Source organism: Bacillus rossius, assembly GCF_032445375.1.
Source record: "Bacillus rossius redtenbacheri isolate Brsri chromosome 4 unlocalized genomic scaffold, Brsri_v3 Brsri_v3_scf4_2, whole genome shotgun sequence".
Classification (NCBI taxonomy): Eukaryota; Metazoa; Arthropoda; class Insecta; order Phasmatodea; family Bacillidae; genus Bacillus; species Bacillus rossius.
Genome location: NW_026962011.1, coordinates 40,797,587 through 40,820,088, shown reverse-complemented (window position 1 = coordinate 40,820,088; position 22,502 = coordinate 40,797,587). Strand labels below are relative to the sequence as shown.

The window sequence follows — 22,502 nt, the reverse complement described above, 5'->3', positions numbered from 1 at the left end:
ATCCCGGTAACACATTTTGTACACTTTAATGTTCATAACAATAAAAGAATCAGAACTTAAATAGTAATTGAGAAAATTAGAATATCACGAATTAAAAAGTGCGACTGTATTGCTATCTATAGTATTTTTGCAGTAAAAATTGTATCGACGGTTGCGAAACGTCCGCTGGAATGCGTTGAAACCAGTTTCTAGCCTCGCGCAGGGCACAGTTAATTAAAATGTTTGCCGATTTATTTCCTTACCGGAATTCGGTTCGGACACGTTATGGGATACGGCCCGCGAGGTTAGGTTACGGTTGTATCCCGGCAAGGTACTGCTCATACGCTGCCTTGCCCCAACGTATTGGAATACCGCCCTAAAACAAGCTCAAGGTTTCCTACTCGCTCTTCGTCTACAACCCCTCAGGAGCGGGGAGGGTATGAGGCTGGGCTTAAGAACTGCGCGAGGATTGCAACGACGCAACACTCAACAACACAGGAAAATCACTGTCGTTTGTAATTCACAACCCTACAAATTGAAACTGTAAAACGTAAGAAAACAAATTGCTTCCCTGGGGGTATTTCTATAATTTATGTTCATCGTGAAAAAACATGTGAAACTATCAATTATTTGATCTAAAAGTGTTTGTGCCTTCTATATCCATGGCGTATGCGTCTTTAAGTATTTTCGGAACTCTTCACGTTCAATATGCGAAGTTGGCCGATGCTTGCGTTCCGTTTTTGTGTTTTGCGTAAATTTTAAACGTGTATATGAAAATGATTATTAAATCAATTTTTTTTCCCCAGTGTTTCTTGCTTCTAACATCGCGAGTTTTTGCCACGATTTCAAATAAATTCATAATTTAACCAAATATAATTGTTCACATTTTTTTTCTCCAAAAAAGGGTCTTTATTTAAGGTTTTCATTAACTAATTACAAATTATTGTCAGTCCTAGCATTCACTGAAAGTATTGAATCGTGTGTTTTACAGTTTTAAATTATCCATTCCCCACATAGTCTGGTACAGCCAAGTTAATCTATGGTTCTCCACACAGTTTGGTACAGCCAAGTTAATCTATGGTTCCCCACATAGTCTGGTACATCCAAGTTAAGCCATTGTCTCCGCCAAACGAGGACACAAGAAGGGGCAGTCAAAATCTAAGTTCCTTAAATGTTGTCTATGTGTGAGTTATTTGAGAGTAACAACTGTCTGGTTCGCCATGAGCTCAAAAATAAGATTAAACAAGCGATTTCTCAAATTAAATTTGAATATAAAAATGATTTAACTAAATTGTGTTAGTCTGGTGACAAAATTTGCGACAAAACTTTTTGTGCAATGCTGGCATTAAGTAAGATTATTTCTCGCAATTTTCAATTACAAATGTTTTAATATCGTCTGCAATAAAGCTTCCATGCTATATGTATATTTTTTGGTTTGGCATAGCATAGGACTTAGCTTTGCCTACTTGTTGAAGTCAACACTTGTGAACTGATGTGATTATCATGATAGTTGTAGCGGGCAGCGTGAAATAGTAAGTTATTTCCTCGCTGCACTTACAGACTAGAGCCTGTGGACAACGAGGTGAACAAGGTCTGGGAGATATGATTTATGCCTTGAAATGCCATAAAATTGGAATAAATAGTTCAAAATTGGAATTGTAGCAAAAATATGGAAAATAAAATTCAAGATGTCGGGGCATAGCCTCTTTTTCGAGACAAACTTAAAAAAATTTTCCTTGATGCGAGAAATGACATGCAACACCAAACATGCCAGGCGAGGCTGAGAAGGCAAGGATGCAAATGGACCTGCACCAAGGTGAACGTGTGTGTGGCTGCCGAAAACATAATGGTTGAGCAGTTACTTGGGAGGGACAGGAATTCTTTCGAGTAATTTGACATTTTTCCACACACACACACGTATAATATCATGCTAATAGTCATATGGAATGTAACTTTGTTACAGGTTAAAAGAGTCGGTAAAACATAAGAATATGAACAAGGCAGCTTAACCTATTGCGTCATCAAAATGGTTAAAGTCAGGGAGTTAGAAATATTCAGGAGACGGCATGCAATGACGTAAGTGAAGCCAATTTTTTTACCTCGTCCTCGCTCTATATTGTCACGCCCAAAACATTGCAGAAATGGTGCTCGACCACGTCTTGATGATGGTTAGTGAGTGTTTATTAGAATCTCCGTCGTTTAACACAGCCACTATCATAAAATAAAAAAAATTGCTTGGCTGTAAAGTCGGTTTACGGACGATAGTTTAACGTGACAACGTCAAAACAAAACATTGATGAAATGATTGCATACTTTTATGAATAAAATTGAATAATTTTTATTGAATTATCACTATTTTGTATGGATACAAAGAAGTAGTGAAATGAAATCTACAATTTAATTGATAAATTTACTTTTATTTGCACTCATTAATTCAAATATGTTTATTAATTTAACGAAGAGATTATTTTAACTATAACTTTTATACATGTTTGCTATTTAACTTCTTCCAATCCGTGTTATTCTGTTAAGGATAGGACGATGATAGGAAAAGTAAGAAACGAATAGGAGTGTTTCAAGTTTAATGTGCATCGAAAAAGTCAAATCGATGGTTGTTCCAATCGAGTGGATGAGAGATAGATGCGGCGCAAGCGTACAATGAGCGTAACGGGACACAGCATAACGGGATAATGAGCGTAACGGGACACTTTTTCGTGCGTGCAGCCGGCGTTCATCAATTTATTAGACGTTGTCACGTCAAAAAAAGTCGTTAAAATAGTTTCCACAAACACTAAATATCAGGCAATGTTCTGGGCTTCGAACCAACATGGCCCATCTACCACGTTATCTTGCAGACGTGGCCACCCTTCCTGGTTTTAACTCAAATTTCGTGAAGCTAAAAGGCATGGATCATTTTAAGGAAGTGCATATCCCGTTCTGACTCATGTGCTCACCGTAGAGGAATGTGATGGTTTAAAAGACACGCTGGAACTTTCTCTTCCTCGAGCGGCCTTTGGGCGTGATTTAATGCGCCATTATCTATTTACTTTATCGCGTCGCATCTTCTTCTTCTCCACCGCGCGCGCGCGCGCGGGCTTGAAAATTGCGCCCGATAATTGGTTTTCCTCGCCGGCTTGTTTGAGAACAAAGCGCAGTTTGACGCCGTTTGCGCAAGGAGTCCTCCCCGAGCTCGCCGGAGGGTTTGGCAACACCGAGCCGCGAAAGGGGCGGGCGGGCGGGGAAGACACCTGCTCGCGGGGTGGTTGTTGGTTGAGGGAGGGGGAGGGGGAGGGGGATAGCGACGAGGGCGAAGGGGAGTGTGACGACACCCCTGCAGAAATGCCACTTGCTGCGACGGCACTGCGCCTGCGGAGGACGTCGGGACCACGTCACGCCGGGTTCCACGTACAGCTCGAACGCCTTTCACATCGCCGATCTGTGTCGGGGGTCGTCCTGCAGTCTTCACGTCTTCACGTGCCGGCGATGTGCGACACCTAACCTGGGTCGCGTGTCGTCATGTTGCAAACACACTTACAACACGAAACTTCGACACGCGATTTAACTTTGAATTTCTTTAAAATAATACCGAAACGTGATAAATATACGCGAATTGCGTTTCCAACTACATACACATAGTTTCCGTACTCGCCGCTAGAATTCGCTGCCGGAGCAGCTACGTCGACTATCGAATCGTTCGATTTGTAGAGCGAAATTTTAAAATATTTAATAAAATGGCTCCGGTAAAATGGAAAATATAGACGTGAAATATCACTAAATCTGAGATCTGGACCTGTTTAACGACAAGAAATTTTTAAAAAATTACACAATAATCTTCTTCACATATTTCATAATGGATTTTACCCATGTGAGAACTGCACTAAAATAGTCTTTTAATGCGACTGCTATTTTTCAAAATTTTTAACTTTCCATTAATTTGGGGGTGATCCATACCACCCTAAACCTTCCATCGTTTGACCTCCTAATACTCACCAGTGACCTCGACTGCGCGTCTGTGAGGGACTCACAGCGGTGACACGATTCATTCACTGCAAAGTTACAAATACTGAGAATCTCTGCACCCGTTGTTCCACTTTCAGTGTTACGTATTAGATTATTCAAGTACTTATGGCGGTATTATTTATTTTTTGGTATTTTCGCTGTCCAAAAAATAATCATCACTGTGCCTGGCCAAGCTTACGTGTTCCTAAATGGAATTTGTCATGATAAATTCTTAAATAAAATGTTTTCCGTCGACGCTGTAGAAGCCCTCAGGCGGTTCAATCAGGCTGCCACCTTGAGCGGCTATCCGATGGTTCTTCATGACTTTGGAAAGTAGTTTGATTAAAAATAAATCATTGCCAATAGTTTCCACAACCATAATGAACCCTCCCTTCTCACTCTTAATTATGATTTCCTGTCACCAAATATTGTGATAGGGACAGCATGGGAAACTGGTAAGACATGCGCGAGACCAGTGATGCCAGCGAACCTGGCGGTGTGGAGTGTACCTACTCTTCAAGTGCGTGAGACTAGTGACAGTAGTGGCATCTAGCGGCGTGGAGTGTAAATTAGCTTGAAAGCAATGCAGTAAATTGTCTCGCGCTTCGCCAATGCTAAGTAGCCAGAGTTTCCCCATATTATCGTATTACGACATTTGCCGTCACTCAACTCCCGCTACTTTTACCATATAGAGTACCCGTTCTACATTCCCTTCCAACTCTCATAGGACACCCCCTTTCCCCCGTCGTACCCAAGAGTAAATACGTAAATACCAACATAGAGAGGAACTACAAGGTTACTAATGTCGGGTCCCGTTATGTAGCCAGCCTTGTCCTTGGCTGGTTGGAGAAAGTAAGTAAGTAAGCACATTATTTATTATCTTCACTGGTTACATGGTTACAATGAACATACAACAGCACAGAAAATGGCACGCCCCACCCACCCCAGTTTTTTTCGTGCTTAAACTATTTACATGATACAGTACAAAAAAGGTTTATAAAAAAGGGGGTTGTCTGTAAAGTCGGTTTACGGACGATAATTTTACGTGATAACGTCATAAGAAAACTGATGAAAATTTGCATACTTTTTAATTTTCAAATATTATTTACAGTTTTTGCAAATTTAATTTAAATAGTTTGTTTAAATATAATCACGAACAATTAGTTATAGAAATAAACTAAAATCATATCAATGTCAATAAATTGTTAATTTGAAATGACTAAATTGCATAAATAAATCAATTTTTTTTAAATTGCTGCTTTTAAAAAGCCCGCCCTAACGGTGGTTGGCCGGTTTTTGCACGCTCGGCTCAGGCGGAACGTGACAATGAGTCATGCATTTTCGTGCGTGGAGACGGCGTTCATCGATTCATAAGACGTTATCACGTCAAAAATAAAATATCTTGGAGCAAGGCGGGAGCGCATTTACATGATCGGACTCGAAGAAGTAATCAAAAAGGCGTTACGATGCGCACTTACGACCAAGATGTGAAACAGCTCAGCGACGTGACTAACGGCAGATTGCACCGTTACCTTGTTTCATAAAATAGTTAGGTCATGGTCTAAAAACGGAGTTTAAAAACCGAAATAACGGCAACAGGTATACTCTTCTGCTATCCGCTTAAATGCTTTTCGTAAATAGAGACCACTAGGATGTCTTGAGCAGTTTTTAAATCATGTACTAGTTGTTTTCTGAAGCTCTGCACATCGTATGTGTGCCGGGTTAGGCAGGGCCCTTAATTCTTCTGCGATCCACCTTCACTTATAACTACTAAGTTCTCTTTCTGCACGTGGGCATCCCAGAAGACATGGATAGAGATGAAACCTAGTTGAGATCCTCTTTTTTTTATGTTGCTTGACTTAAAATATGGCGCCAGACTTACAAGTTTCAAGACACTCGTTTGCTTGAGAAATGTGAGATATGAAGAGGAGAACCGGTATTTCTTAAGTGGTTCTAATTTGTCATGATCATCAGGCCAACTTTCCATCAGGATGGTTAATGTACTTGAGTTAATTACGACACGTTTACGGCTGAAAACACGCTTACGTTTCACCATCGCTTATAGCAAAGGATCGGTAAGATTGACACCCTAGAAGAACCATACTTTCATGTCAAGATGCGATGCGATTGCGTAACACATAGACTTAGCGGTAAGATAAAAAAACAAATAAAAAAAGGCTGAAGTAAAAAAGTGAACTGGACACCAGGACAAGATACTTTCTTTCAAGGTTAGCTGGTAACATGCATGTAATTTATAAACTTGAATCATAACGGTTTAGCAGTTTCAGAATACGAAATTAAGGTGGAGAAATATTACAACTCCCATATTAAGCTACTTATGAAACTTACGTACCTAAGTAGTTATTAATTTCCCATTTTCTTGTATTCTCAAATAGAAGTTACAAGATTAGCTTATGTACCTACTGATTATTAATAATGTTTACTTTTTAAGGCGATTTCTGTAAATTTTCAATTTTTAGCAAAGTTCGTAACAAACCCTCTGGTTCTGAAGAATGAATCATATTGCAACAAGTCAAACGTTTTCAAATGTCATGTTTATCGTATAAGATAAACACGAAGCTTAAAAGAACCGCATTTGACAACTGAGTAATAATATGCGACATACTCCAAGTACAGGACAATAACTCACGTTCGTTTTCTCAAAAGAAACAAATCAGGAATGTAATTTCTGTTTATTTTTTTTCCCCTTATTCTTACTAATTAGTCATTCGTAACTCGCAGTTAGAATGACTATACAAAAATGGCACAGGAAGGGAAGGTCAGCATATCAGTTTTTTTTGGAAGTAATTAGTTTCTAAATGTGATATTTGAGGAATTGGTAGGTACGTACAATCTCAACAGACCATGGAGAAGACCAACATAATAAACTACACACGGAAACAGAGCGATGTGTCTGTGGCGCAAACTTATATACGTATTCACCACGTATTAATATTCTACAATAGATCTAATCATTTAAATTCTTTGGGGAAGACTACATTTCCACAGGGATGAGAGAGCCACATCCAAACAATTTCTAAGCCGACCGCTGGTGAAAAACCACCATATTGCAATTTTAATATAATGGAAACACTGTGTCAGTGACCAGAAGCGGGCTACGGGACGGGGCGAGCGCCGTGGAAGTGGCGGCGCCGGCTGAAGGCGACCGCCAGGCCGCCGCAGTAGCACACGAAGCTCAGCAGCAGGACGTATAGCAGGTACTGCATGTGCCGGAGGAAGGCCGCGGCGACGCGCCGGGAAGGCAACTCCACGGTCACCAGCACCTCACTCATGCGGAAGCCGTCCACGAGGCAGGTGTAGTTGCCCGCCTGGCCATAGCCCACGCCCGCCAGCCGCAGGTTGTGGTAGACGTCGACGGAGGCGCGGCTTGCGTCGTCCGGGACCCCCTCGCCCTCGAACAGCCACGTGACCACGGACTGCGCGCTGGAGTCGCGGCAGGCGAGGGTCAGGTCGCTCCCCGGCTCCGGGTACAGCCGCGCGCGGTACCTGCCGAGGGCCGTCAGACCACTGGGAGCACCCGGAGGAAACCCTACAAGCCCACGGCGACGTGGGGGGGGGGGGTTATTAGTTACACATCCTATACTACTCACCCCTCCGCAGATTCATAATAAATCCTAAAAAAAAAAAAAAAAAAAAAATTGGGTTGTCCGTAAAGTCGGTTTACGGACGAAAGTTTAACGTGACAACGTCATAGCAAAACATTGATGAAATGATTGCATACTTTTATGAATAAAATTGAACCATTTTTATTGAATTATCACTATTTCGTATGGATACAAAGGAGTGAAATGAAATCTACAATTTAATTGATAAATTTACTTTAATTTGCACTCATTAATTCAAATATGATTATTACTTTAACGAAGAGATTATTTTAACTATAACTTTTATACATGTTTGCTATTTAACTTCTTCCAATCTGTGTTATTCTGTTAAGGATAGCACGATGTTAGGAAAAGTAGGAAACGAATGGGAGTGTTTCAAGTTTAATGTGCCTCGAAAAAGTCAAATCGATGGAGTGGATGAGAGATAGATGTGGCGCAAGCGTACAATGAGCGTAACGGGACACATCGTAACGGGACAATGTGCGTAACGGGACACTTTTTCGTGCGTGCAGCCGGCGTACATCGATTTATTAGACGTTGTCACGTCAAAAAAACACGTAAGCGAGTGTTTTAGTACTCGCCAGAGATGTGTAACAGCTAACCTTCATTCGGAAACGAGAAAAATTCTCATGTGTTTTTTTCGTGTTGCAAATACACTTTTAATGCGAAACTCGAGGCACAAAATTTAAAGTAGAACTCTTTAATATTATGCCCGACCGTGAAAATATACGCAAATTGTGTTTCGAACTACATTTGTAAATGGGAATCACGTTATAGTTTCTGCACCGACCGCTAGCTACGTCGATTATTGAATCATTTGATTGACAGACCAAAATTTTAAAATTTATAATGAAACGGCTCCGATAAAAGCGCAAAAGACTCGAAAATATAAATAAACCCTGGCTTTGGACCTTGACAACTAATTTTATTTAAAAAAAATTACTGCCCATCTTGTTAAAATTCATTAAACATTTAATGCTATAAAGTTTCTCTTTGTCTCTATGAACCGTAGTTGTTACATATTTCCGTTCCTTGACTTCCGACGCATTCACGAAATGACTCCCACAAAATGCCGTATACCAAGAGCTGAGATGCTACACTTTAAAAAAAAAAAAAAAACATATTCCCACAAACAAAAGGAAATAATTTTAAAACAAATGGCTGGCAACGAGTTTCTATTCCTTCTCTTTCTCTCCCTCCTCCCCCCCCCCCCCTCCGTAGAAATGAGATTATGCTTACGCGATTCTCGGGATTGAGCCCGCCGGTACCCGAACCCGGACCTCCTTGGTGGGCGATCGTACCACGTGACGCCGCCATGCGCCGAGGCACGACAGACCATATCAGGGCGAGCTTCCACCCCTTTCATCGTACAGCGTGCAACTAACACTATGTCGGTGTTAGCGCGGGCGCATACGTAACTCTCTTGGACGTGCAAGTGTGATCGAGCGTGTTTTCTATCATTGTGAAAGTCCACGCAAGTGTCTAGTTTTCCGGAGCGTGAAAATTCGTACGTCTTGCAACAGCATTGCCCCAAACATCTTAGGCTCTCAACATGCCACATTGATTTTTTTTTTAATTTCGAAAATTACAACATGATTCCTCCGTTTTATTTGTTCTTGTGTGTCAAATATTTCCAACAGATAAACACGAACACTTGAGTGACACCCATCGTAACACACTTAGCGAGTATCTTGTTGCAAACGTTTGTTACAGAACGACAATATCGTGTTAGGATCTCAGACTGTAAAGCGTGGGTCGCGAGCAGTGGCGTAGCCAGGATTTGTGTACGGGGAGGTGTTAAGAAGCATAGTCCCCCCCCCCACCCCGTATTAAAGCCGGGGGGTGTCCGGGGGCCCTCCCCCCGGGAAAGATTTGTGATTTTAGGGTGTAAAATAGTGCTATTTTAGCAGTTTTCGGTATACTTAAATTTAAATATTGTAATGGTGAAATTTTTTTATTAATTTTAATATGAAACTTGTTTGAGTGATGAATAAGAAATTAATTAAAGATTTGGTGCTAAGGGGGGCCCCTGGCTACGCCCCTGGTCGCGAGCGCGCGCTACCTGGGGCTGGGGCCGCCGAGGGCGCGCCGCTGGAAGTCGCCGGTCCCCGGGGCGCACTCCTCCACCTGCACGAAGTCCGGCACGCGGCGGGCCAGCCCGGAGACTCCGGGCAGCGCGCGCGCCAGCAGCCCGGAGCGGCACGACAGCTCCGGCAGCCTCCCCGGAGTGCGCGGCCGGAGCCGGCACCTCCCCGCGCGCCGCCTCTCGCCGCGGGGGCGAGGCCCCTGGACGCAGGGCCCCCAGGGCGCCCAGGCCGTCAGCGCGCGCAGCCCCTCCCCGGAGAGGTTCCCTCCGAGCGGCAGCAGGTGTCGCTCCCGGTACTCCCCCCACCGCGCCAGGTCGCCCACCTCGGGGTCCCCCTCCGGCTCTTCGGCCGCGTCCACCAGGTACACCCCTCCGGCGCCGCGGCCGGACGGCTCCTCGCAGCGGTACCAGCCGGCGTCCTCCGCGGTCAGGTTCCTGATGACGAGGTCGCGGCGCAGGGTCACGAACACCCGCTGGTCGAGCGCGTCCGAGGGGACCCGCGCCGGCGGGGTCGCCCCCAGCACGTCCCGCCGCAGCCACGTCTTGGGCCGGCCGTCGTCGCGGCTCTCGCAGGGGAGGCAGCGCAGCTCCACGTCCTGTCCCAGCACCGCGTCCACCGCGAGGTGCGAGTCGCGCCCCGAGATGAGCCGGTAGCGGCTCAGGCAGAACACCTCGGCGCCCGTCGCCTCGTCGAGTTCCTGTGGCGAGGCCGCGACCGCCCCCGCTAGCAGCAGAGCCGCCAAGAGCAGATCAGCCATCCGGCTCGGCCAGTTCAACAACAGACCGTGGAGACGAGCAACGTAGAAGGCCATTCAGTTCAACAACAGACCGTGGAGACGAGGAACGTACAAGGCCGTTCAGTATAACAACAGAGCATGGAGAAGACCAACATAATAACTACACATAGAAACAGAGCGATTGCAGCGCTGATGTGTATGCAGCGCAAACTTATATACGTATCCACCACGTTATAATATTTTTCAATAGATCTAATCATTTAATTTCTTTGGGGAAGACTACATACCACAGGGATGAGAGAGCCACATCCAAACAATTTCTAAGCCGACCGCTGGTGAAAAACCACCATATTGCAATTTTAAATGACGTTAACCTAACTTAACCAACCTTTCATTTTAGTTACTATAACCTAACATACTCTTCGGGAAATAATAAATAAAGAACTATTGTTTATTATAGGCCTACTGACCAAACCTAACCTTTTGGAACGGTTCGGGTTGTGGTTGTGGCTTTCATCCTTGTGAACTGTGAGCTATCCAATTCTTTGAGTCGATATCGATATTTGAAACTGAATGCATCGACTCTTTAGTTCGATGTGTAATTGAGATAAAAAGGTTAAGGTTATTTAAAAAATATATTATATGACAAACAACTTAGATTCACTTATTTATTTATTTTGTAACAAAAATCATAACTAAGCATGGAGCTAGGAATTATTTGGAGATGACATGCTGTGAAGTATTTGAAGTTAATTTTTTACTCGCCATCTTCATATTGTTGCGTTCAAAACATTTGTGCTTGTCCACGTCTGATGATGGTTAGAAAGTATGAATTAGAATTTCCGTCACGTGCATACAATACAGTCATTTAAAACTGTATTCATTCGTTTTAAAACTTATAGCGGTCACTAGTAGCAGTGTTCGCTTTAAATTATGTCATATCCTTCAATGTTTCTGCAACTTTTTTCCTTGAGTGAGGAGTATGACACCATACGTTGTAACTGGTAGCTTATTAGTAGTTAAAAATTTACAGTCTCACTATTAATAATTGTATTTATTTTTCTCTGTCCTTTTCAAAAACGAAATGTACCGCAATTTTCGGGGCCTATTCCACAAAAACAACATTATCACTTTGATTTAACTTCCTTCAAACAAGTCATGTGAGTTAGATGAAATTGTTAAAATTGCTAGGTACTGTGATACGAATAATATTTTTAAGGGTTGGTTTCAAACGTTTTTATCCCATAACAATGTTTTTATAGATAAGTATTGAAAATTTCTTCCATAAAGCGAAAATCATACAAAGGTAAGTTAAGAGAATTTCAAAGACCATAACCTACGTAGTTTATATAAACAAAATTATTATATAGTCATTCCTAAAAAAATTAATTAAATACAAAACACTAAATACTTTATTACTAAGTAAACTATTTAAAGCAGCCAGTCAATTTTAACTTCAAGCATTCAAAAAATAAATATATTCTCAAACAAAACCAAATTTTAAAAATTAGACGAAAATTGTTATGGCCTAAAAATTATCAAAACCAATAATGCGTCTTTTGCTTTTTTTAATCCTTCCCCCTTAAATATCTGTTATTACGGTATTATTTTTGGCAAAAATGACAGTTGCAATGTAAGTATTCCAGAGCACGTTAGCCCAGCCAGAGCGGCAGAGTTGCGTAACTCACAACAATGGATAGACGGAAACAAGTGAATTATGTAAATATGGCCAACATGCACCGTCACTTCGAAACAGAGCGGGCGCCAACACAATCGCAGGAGTGGCTTACTAAACGCGTATCAAAACAATAACACGGCGTGGAACGAAATAGTTACATTTATGCGTTTGTCATCGTGCGACGAACATCAATGGTTGTTACTCCAAGCACCTTGTGCTCTCGTCTGTGCAGCGAATTACTTAGCTGCTTCCAGCAACGAGCCTCCGACTTAGTTCAAATCACAAGAAAATACTGAAGTTTGCTTACGCCACTGAGTTCAGCACTTTTTTTTATGCTTTCTTTAAAATGATTCATGCAATGGGAAATTTTTATTTAATACAAATTTATTGGAACACACTCCATTGCAGTTTTACTGTTTGTCATGGGAAAAATATTTAAGTTTGAATGTGTTCGTCTGTGATGTCGTCGTTGTGTTGTCGATAATATCTGTTTAGTTTAATTGTTGTGTTTATATGTTTGACATAAGCTGTCGGCTTGATTTAGGTGGGGTTTTTTTTCATTCTTTATTTCATGTTTTGCATTTTTATTAATTTTTCCGTGACAAACAGTGCAAAACTGTAATGGCGTATGTCCAAGTAATTGCATTAAAACATTTTATTTTATTTTTGATTCACGTTGGATCAGTCATAGTCTAATGCGTACTGCCTTGAAACAACTACCTCGTGGCTTCCTGGGTCAGAAGCGACGTGGAAAAATTGGCTGCCCGACGTTTCGGCATATGACTTGATGCAGCCTTCTTCAAGGGCGATAAATGACACGAAGGCCTGGTGTTTTGAAAATGCTTAATACTGTGCCAGTTGATAATCGCCCTTGAAGCTGGAGGAAACCACGTGCGCAAAAATGTTGAGAACACCGTCATTTCCACGCATAGCCAAGAAGTAGCTGGAGGCTCTGTTCACGAAAGCCTACGTAATAACTTAGAATACATAAATATGCAAAACTTACAAAAAGGTGCGTTCGTGTTAGACGAGGATAAAATGTATGGACGTTCAAGTACAGTTTTATCAGCAAGGCAAAAGATTCAGGCAATTACAGTTTATATTAGATCTGCTGCCACGGTTAAAAAATTAATTAGCAAATAACTCCGTATTGGAGGCGTAAAGTAACTATGTTAGGGTATTAAAATACACGATAAACAATTAGGTTTGTATCAGTTACAACTAATGTTTGCTGTGTAAAATTTATTTCAGATTAAATATTTATTTTTATTAATATCTAAAATTATTGGTAAAAATTAAGAGATTTTGATAACCTGATAAAGGGAAATAAAAGAAAATTTGAAGGCAGTAATAATAATTGAAATATTAAGTAGCACGTACGATCGACAAACCTAGACAATTTAAATTCTGTTGTCCACTAAATGTACATAATAGGAAGTTTACCACCAATTAAAAAAAACAACAATTCTCAAGTAAAACATTGGTTGTATGTAAAGTCGGTTTACGGACGATAGTTTAACGTGACGTCATAACAAAACATTGATGAAATGATTGCATACTTTTATGAATAAAATTGAATCATTTTCATTTTAATAATAAAAAAATAAATACTTGAAATTATACTAGTAATCAGATTTTTTTAATTCAGGAATAATTCTGTACCTGTTGTGAATAAGTAAGTCTTATAATTAGAGACCGGAAAAATTCGCGTATTCATTTCGTGATAGGCTGAAAATCAAACATGTGTACAATTCTGCTGATTCTGCTATTGGCTCGCAGTTTAACTGGAGCTGTTTGGGCCAATGAGAGACTATCGACCAAAGAAGCGTCGAATCACAAGCTACCCAGTGGAGACGCCTCACAATTTAGTATCCAATGAACACGCGTGTTTACTTGAGATGTGCAGAGGATAATGGAGGCTATCCTAGAAGTCATTGAATCCGCGAATTTTTCCGGTCCCTACTTATAATATAAGATATCGACTTACTTAGTTATTCACGCTTGATACAGAATTGACCTTTATTGCCGAAATTGTTGTTGTAATAAGCAATGAAAACCCCATTAACTTTTCACTTCGCTTTATAAACAGTCGAGTGGAAGAGAGATGGATGCGGCGCAAGCGTACGATGAGCGTAACGGGACATGGCGTAACGGGACACGGCGTAACGGAACAATGTGCGTAACGGGACACTTTTTCGTGCGTGCAGCCGGCGTTCAACGATTTATTAGACGTTGTCACGTCAAAAATAAAAGAAGGAGACAGTGTGTGTACATGCCGGGACTTGTGGTGCAGATGGATGGCGGTGCCGGTGGTACTGGCGGTGCTGGCGGCGGCGGCGGCCCGACCGGCCACCAACGAGGAGTACGACTACGAGGAGGAGGCGGCGCAGGAGCCGTCCCCGGCGCCGCCCCCCAGGAGTAGCGGCCGCCTGTCCCTGCTGGGCAGCCGCACGGCGCGCGGGCCCTCGCCGCTGGTCGCCGGCCGGGGCGCCAAGGCCCAGCAGGTCACCCCCAGGACGCCCGAGCCGCCGCAGGAGCCCGTGAGTGCCCCTCACCCCTCACCCCTCACCCCTCACCCCTCATCCCTCACCCCTCACACCTCACCCCTCATCCCTCACCCCTCTTCACTCACCCCTCATCCCTCACCCCTCTCCACTCACCCCTCACCCCTCACCCCTCATCCCTCACCATTCACCCCTCACCATTCACCCCTCTTCACTCACCCCTCATCCCTCACCCCTCTCCACTCACCCCTCACCCCTCACCCCTCATCCCTCACCATTCACCCCTCACCATTCACCCCTCACCACTCACCACTCACCCCTCACCCCACACCCCTCACCCTTTACCCCTCACCCCTCACCGCTCACCCTTCACCAATCACCCTTCACCCCTCACCACTCACCCCTCACCCCTCACCCCTCACCCCTCACCCCTCACCCCTCACCCCTCACCTCTCACCTCTCACCCTTCACCACTCACCCCTCACCCCTCAACCCCTCACTGCAGAAAGTGACCTCTGGCCATATTGGTATCGTAGGACATACATGTTTCTTTAAGTTACATTTTTTTAACTCGTGTCTTCTGTAAAATTACATGAAAAAGAAACAGTAGTATTACAAAACCAAAATTTTGTACTAAGGAAGAACTTCTGCAGATTGTATTATAATTTTTTTTGAGCTTGTGGCCAGTCAAACCTACTAACCGTGAGTCAAACCCACCGTGTAAATCCCTGCTCCTCACTACAGCAAGTGTAGTGCTGCAGTGACCTCTGCCCTTCTTGGCATAGTTTAGTTTTTCATGGGAATGTATGCCGACAACACTTTACATTTGTCCAACACTTACATTTTTGGATAATTTATATTACAAAATCCGTAGAGTATTGCATCACTTGGTAATCACGCGTACTAGGTCCAGTGATTTACACGGTGGATGTGACTGGCCACAAGCTGAAAAAAAAAAAAAACACAATCTTTAGAAGTTCTTCCTTAGATCAAAAATTTTGGTTTTTGTAATGCTACTGTTACTTTTTCATGTAATTTTACAGAACACACATGTTTAAAAAAATGTAACTTAAAGAAACATGTATTTATACAGAAAAAAAATTGGTTGTCTGTAAAGTCGGTTTACGGACGATAGTTTAACGTGACAACATCATAACAAAACATTGATGAAATGATTGCATACTTTTATGAATAAAATTAAATCATTTTTATTTTAATAATAAAAGAATAAATACTTGAAATTATACTAGTAATCAGATGTTTATAATGCAAGAATAATTAACCTTTATTGCCGAAATAACTTCACTTTAAAAACAGTCGACGAAACAGTTCACGTGTAGATGACTTGTAATTAATTTTAAAAAAAACCGGCGTTTAGCTATAAAGTTTAAATATACTTAATTATGAACAAGTTTCCATATAAATAAATTGTAATCAAATATCTGTCAGCAATTATATGAATCGCCATAATTTTTTTTTAGTCAATTGTAACATAACCTATTATTACTGCACTCGCCGACAGCGTATAACGGAACACAGCGTAACGGAACAACGAGCGTAAAGGGAACACATTGTAACGGAACAATGTGCGTGACGGGACACTTTTTCGTGCGGGCAGCCGGCGTTCATCGATTTATTAGACTTTGTCACGTCAGTAAATACTTCAGTTCCAATTTTTCAATTTAGTTGTTTGCGGCCGTGTGTTGAGGGAAGGCGTGTTTGTCCGCAGGCCGAGGAGGAATACGTGGACGAGGAGGGCGCGGAGTTGGAGCAGGAGGCCCCCGCGACCACCACGACGGAGGCGCCCAAGAAGAACCTCATCCGCGGCGGCGTGAGGCCCTTCAGGAGCAACGACGACCTCCTGGCCGCCCTCAAGAGGAGGCGCCAGCAGCAGGTACGCTCCCTTCACCCTTCCCGGACCGCAGACGAACCAGCGTCTTGTCAGGGGCGCAACAACTAAATTTCCAAAAGGGGGGGGGGGGGGGGCAATATACCTTTTTATAAAGAATCATCGATCCCCCCTATTGAAGCGGGGGTTCCGGGGGTCCTCCCCCGGGAAAATTTGTATTTCAAGGTGGAAAATGGTGCTATTTAAGCAGTTTTATTATGTAAAATTTTATTACACAGCATTTTATTTGCCCCCGTTTGCCCTCACTTGAAAGTTTCAGAAAGGGAGGGGGGGCAAAATACCCTTGCCCCCCCCCCCCTGTTGTTGCGCCCCTGCGTCTTGTGATCCGGCGCGTTCTGCAAACCGGCAATCATCGAGCCACCCGGGTGCATCAGAGAGTTGAGAAAGTTATTACAGATGGAGCACAAACACAGTTTGCAGGTATCTCTGCTGAAGCCAGAGGACGTAAGGGGGAAGCAGGTCGCTGCCATATTGTTCCATGAAGAAAATCGCATTTTCTCATAAGTGATGTATGTATGGTGGTGGAAAAGTGCATGAATTACAGGGACGTCGGAACAGGGGGGGGGGGGGCAGCAGGGGCGAGTCGCCCCCGTGCTGTTATTCATGGGGGGGGGGGAGGGGGGCGAGAGTATCACATCGTCCCCCTCCTTTTCCCAGAATAAATGTTTGGTCCTAGTAATATTTTTCCCAACCAGTAGTTACAAACGTTGCATTGGTGATCACATTGATTATAAAATCATAATTTATGATTGTCAATATACTGTGAAATGATTGCAAATTCCTAGATGGTATTTTATTTAAATTGTACTACATATACTGTCAGAGTATCAAGCCATTCCATCTATTGACATTAAATTCCAAGACCGAAGCTAAGGGGTAGATCACTTGGGTTAGGTTATTTGTCACCCACTACCCACGATATTTTAATCCATATTTAATACATACTACGTCATCAAATTCTTGGAATGGTATATTTAATATTTTGGTTCGGAAACTCATTAAATAACACAATTTTGCATCTAAATTTCCAAATTTTTCCGGGGGAGGCCCCCCGCTCTAGGACTGAGGTAAGTGTGATACATCTTTTCGCCCCCCCCCCCCCCCTAAATCATGAAAACGTTCCGACGTCCCTGCATGAATATTAAACAAATAAAGACTGTTGACTCGAGAAAAATGATTGTGTGCAAGAGTACGTAGTATACTACTTTTCTGTATACTATACAAACAAATGGCCGCCATATTCTTACGTTAACAAACTGGCCACAGTGCTCAGAGCTTATGCTCCATCTGTAACTTTTTCTAATCTCTGGGGTGCATTGGCCGCCATGTCGCTTCACTCTCTTGTACATGGAGGTACTCGTCTATGGTGTGGACGTCTGTGGGTGACTTCCCTGAAGTTGTAGTCATCTGGTTAGCAAAACAAATCCAAGGTGTATAAAGGCTAATATGTAAAAATAAAATTTTTTTTTAATGAAAATAACTTGCTAGGGAGAAACATAAGGATGCCATCATGTAACGAATATTGCTGAACAAACATAATACCTACACATTTGACAAAAAAAAAAGTATTAAACTTTATTATGACAAAAAATATTTACTAGGAACAATGGCAAAGATTGTGCACATCAACTCCGTTTCTTCTGACGTCGACGTTTCTGCCGGCATTTTTAGTTCACCCAGAGTTTATCGGTTACAATAGGTTTTTAATTACAGTACATTTTTACTGTTTTATGAAGGAATACATGTTAAATTTCGGGGGTACATTTCCGTAGTGATTATATTTAATTTTTATTTCTTTAGAGTAGCTTATTGCAGAAAGTTTTAAAACACCATTGTACTGTCTATTAATAAAATTATATTGACGTTCGATAATCCGGTGAAATAATTAAATTTTGGGGTTTCGAACATGCAGGATTTAAAACCAGACACTGCACTTTTAATTTTCATTGAACAATCGTACAAAAAATTGAAAAAATACTTTAAAATTATTTTAAAATTATTATATAATCATACACTGACAGCATTGTGTGTAATTATATTTCCGCTGTTAGGCTTCAATCTCGGACATACTTGTAGCTGAATACCTAATATAGAAAGAGAAATTCAATCCATCAAAGTCAAAATATTACATATGTAGTCATCCGCATGACGTTAATTATTGTTATATGTTAATTAAAATACAAACTTTTAATAACTTTAAGTTAAACCATATCTGATGCATGTCACATGAAGCAAAACTATAGAGGGAAAACGATGGCATAGATTAGTATCGGAGAAGCAGATATACATTTGCGGGAGGCCGTGGAAATCTAAAACATGCTATTGGCAACAGCTCGATAGTAAGATCCACTTTAGCGTTGTGAAGAATTTATTGATGAAATAATTAATTTTTTAAGTTAAATTATATCTTTCGATAAACTTATCGGTCACGCAGTTTGAACATAGTTATTTAATTCGTAACAAAAACATATATATATATATATTTAAGTATATGGTTTGCACCTTTGGATTAAGAGACGTGTACGTTTTGGTTTTAAAATGTGTGTAAAATAATTCCCTTTATAATGAATGCCTAAAGAGTTCTGGTCATTGTTTGAAACTAAATGGCTTCCTATTTCATAAAGTGACGTGACGCACACACGCAAACGCGACAGAGTTGTTTGGTATTAGTAGAGACCTGCAAAATTCGCGGTTTAGGATGGCCTTCAGGATAGACTGCACATACAACTGTACACTCGGGCAAATAACGCAAGTTCGTTCATTGGCTGCCGACTTGAAAGTCGTCTCAGTTTGTTTGTCTGTGATTCGATCCTTTTTCGGTTGAGGGTTTAATAACTGGTTGAGATTCTTCCAGATGAACAGTAAGCCGATATAAAAATTATCTAAGAGGTATGTGTGTTTGAATTCTAGCCTATCGCCGAATGAATCCGTGAATTTTGGCAGGTCTCTAGGTGTTTGTGAGTGAGTTGTGTCCGCCACGTGAGGTATTCCCTATTACTTAGTAGGGCCATGAAAATTTCGCGAAAAGATCCCGAGAGTAGCTGGAAGTTAAAACACTGTAGCATCGTCTGTGTTTCGTGATTGGGTGAGTTGCTTTGAGGGGCATGTCGATTGTTGCAACAACCAATCACACTAATTCAGTGTGGAAGCAAACGCGTCCTTAGTGGCTCGTGCAAACAAGGCAACGACTTCTCTCGCAGACGGCCGCCAATCACAAGGAAGAAACCTTTGGTGTGGGTATATACACCTTGTTGCAGTCTAGTAGGCGTTCAGATTTTTTTTTTTCGCGGAAAATTTCCTGCCCCTATATATTAGACAAAGTGACGTAACAAATGCAGGGTTGTTGAATATGTACATGCATGTCGCAGCTCGGAGGCGGAGGCGGCGCCGGCGGCCAGGTGGTGTCCGTGTACCCGACGCCCGCCTCCAACAGCGCCGCGCCGCCGCCCCCGGAGGCGGCGACTAGCAAGCCGCGCGCCGCCGCCGCCAGCTCTCGCCGGAGGTTCTCCGGCTCCAAGGCGTCCGCGGCGGCGGGCTCGGCCTCCGACCCTGTGGTCGCGCCCAGCGACAGCCAGCCCGCGTCCTCCACGTCGTCCCGCAAGTTCCCCGGCCGCTCCCGGGCGGCGGCGGCGGCCCGCGGCGGCGGCGGCGGCGGCGAAGACGCCCCGGAGGCGGCGCCGCAGGAGGAGCCCGCCAAGACCAGGGGCTTCCGCGGCGGCAGGCGGCTGTGAGGCGCTGCGAGGACTGTCGCGAGACTGTGACCCGCGTGGTTCGCGCCCCCTGCTTCCCTTCTCCCCTCCGTGGCACACCCTCTCCAACCACCAGCGAGGGGAGTCATCGTGCGTCCAGCGTCGAACAACAGCCAGTCTTAATAACAAACAAACTTTAAAAACCTTTGGAATTACAGTGAAATACGCATCACCGGGATTTGAATGTAACTTAAATGAGCCAGTTCAGTTACTTAAATTTTTGAGGCTCTTTCCCAAACGGATCATTCAGACCGTATTTTGTAAAATCACTGTGTTTTACTTTGATGGAATTTCAATCATTTTAAAACACTGTAGCAAAATAAAAAAGATAACTCATTCTTTCTGGATGCTTAGATAAGGTAAAATTACGTATTTAAAAAAAAAAGGAAACATTTGATTGCTTTATTGTGTTGACGTCACGTCTTGGTCAAGCGAGATGTAACTTCAACTGCAGACCGAGCAAGCGCTCTTACATCTTCGTAGATTAATAAATTGTACCCCGCGATGGCATTCTTAATGGACGATCATCTTCATAACTTCGCAATTTTGCCTCTGATGACGATGATTTATTTCCGGCAACGGTTCTAAATTGTTCTTGGAGAGAGTGCTGACACTACCTTGTGTTCGAATACCAACATCGGAATCGAGATCTCCTGAGCCATTCCACAGTGAATGAGTGACATCAGTTTGATTCTGTGCAGATGAACGAAATGATGTCATTTGATGGACTATTGTCAAACTATAAAAAATACGCTATAAAATGTGTACATAATGAATATATATACATATACATATTTTGCTTAGAGTTTATTTCTTTATACACGCAGTTTTGCAGTTAATAGTCACAACTTTATTTTCTACCTGTATTATTACTGTATTTTCATACAGCCAAAAATGAAATAACTTCTGCTGAGAAATTGCTGTAACAACCTGTTGGCAAAAAATTATATTGACTCAGATGTTAGTACTTTTGAAACAGAAACTTTCTTGTAATAAATGAAAACATTAAAGTTATGTTAAAAAGTGTTTTATTTACTACTATAATATACCGTACCTGCTCTAAATCAATAAAAAAGAGTATTATTGTAAAATGACCTTTTTTTAAATAAAATGTCCGGGACTGAGATATATTCTAATGATATATGACAGTTTATTTAAGGAAAGCTTATATTAGGTTAGATAAAAATGTTAAGAAAGAAAAAGGCTATTGCAAGTAGTAACAATTTGAGAAAATGTTATTAATTAATTTTAAACCTAAACAAGGTTAAAATTTTTCATCTTCATTTTTTTATTACTAAGAATTATTATTAGAAACATCGTTGGTTATACGTTGGCAATAATAAGACGAGAAAAGGAAATGAGACAGTCAACTTTTGATGTCTTGCCCTTTTAAAATACCGAAAAACTTCTAAAATAATATTAATCCCTTACATCTTTATTAATGTATATATGTGTATATATGCATACGTATGTTCATACACGTATAAGGTGCAAGAAAATATGCATATTTCTAAGGAAATTAATGAGATTTGTCAACATTAAAATGGCGTGTAAAATCAAATAATGTATTTTACTCGATCGACGTTTATTTTAGTTTTTTTTATAATGTTGATCAAATTTATAAAATTACTGCCTTTAATTTTATGTAATATTTTTAATGTGATTACCACACCAATGAATTATACAATTTCCAAACTCCAAGTACTATCAAATGTTTTTATTTTTCAAATATAAAACATTTTGCATGATTAAAATCAGTGATTTTTCAGGTTGCTAAACCGTAGATTAAAAAAAAAGTGTTATTTACTTCTTTACGCTTTAATTTTTACTGTCTTTATAGCACATAAAATGAAAGGCCATTTGGGTTATTTACGAAAACCCAGCATCTATGAAAAAATGTAAATTAAAAATAATATTTTCAAAATAAAAAAACTGTACACTGTACCATGATATTGTAAATATATGTATAAAAGCCAGTTATATACTCGTATAATTTATATAATGTTACGTGAATGACATGATGCCTTGAACAACCTGGTAAGGAATCTATAACTTAATCAAAAACTAATGAAAGTTATTTAAATGAAGTAATATGTTCCTATACTCAAGTACAACTAAGCGAGCTGGTTTCATATTTTAATGAAAAAAAGTAAGATAAAAAAACACAAATACATGTCACTTAGATAAACATAAAAATAAATACTACTTCTTTAAAGCACTCGTGGTTCTACATAC

At 41.4% G+C, this 22,502-nt stretch overlaps 1 protein-coding gene across 1 annotated transcript in view; it reads left to right on the top strand.

Annotated features, from left to right (window-relative positions):
* The window catches only part of LOC134541969 (brain acid soluble protein 1), a 64,321-nt gene extending 42,075 nt beyond the window's left edge, over positions 1-22,246 (top strand). Inside the window, exons 2-4 of the mRNA XM_063385732.1 lie at positions 14,399-14,645; positions 16,339-16,503; positions 19,887-22,246. Of these exons, the coding sequence (XP_063241802.1) occupies positions 14,399-14,645; positions 16,339-16,503; positions 19,887-20,249 (775 nt within the window). The 3' untranslated portion in view covers positions 20,250-22,246. The remainder of the gene's footprint in view (positions 1-14,398; positions 14,646-16,338; positions 16,504-19,886) is intronic.
* Positions 22,247-22,502: the final 256 nt, after the last annotated feature.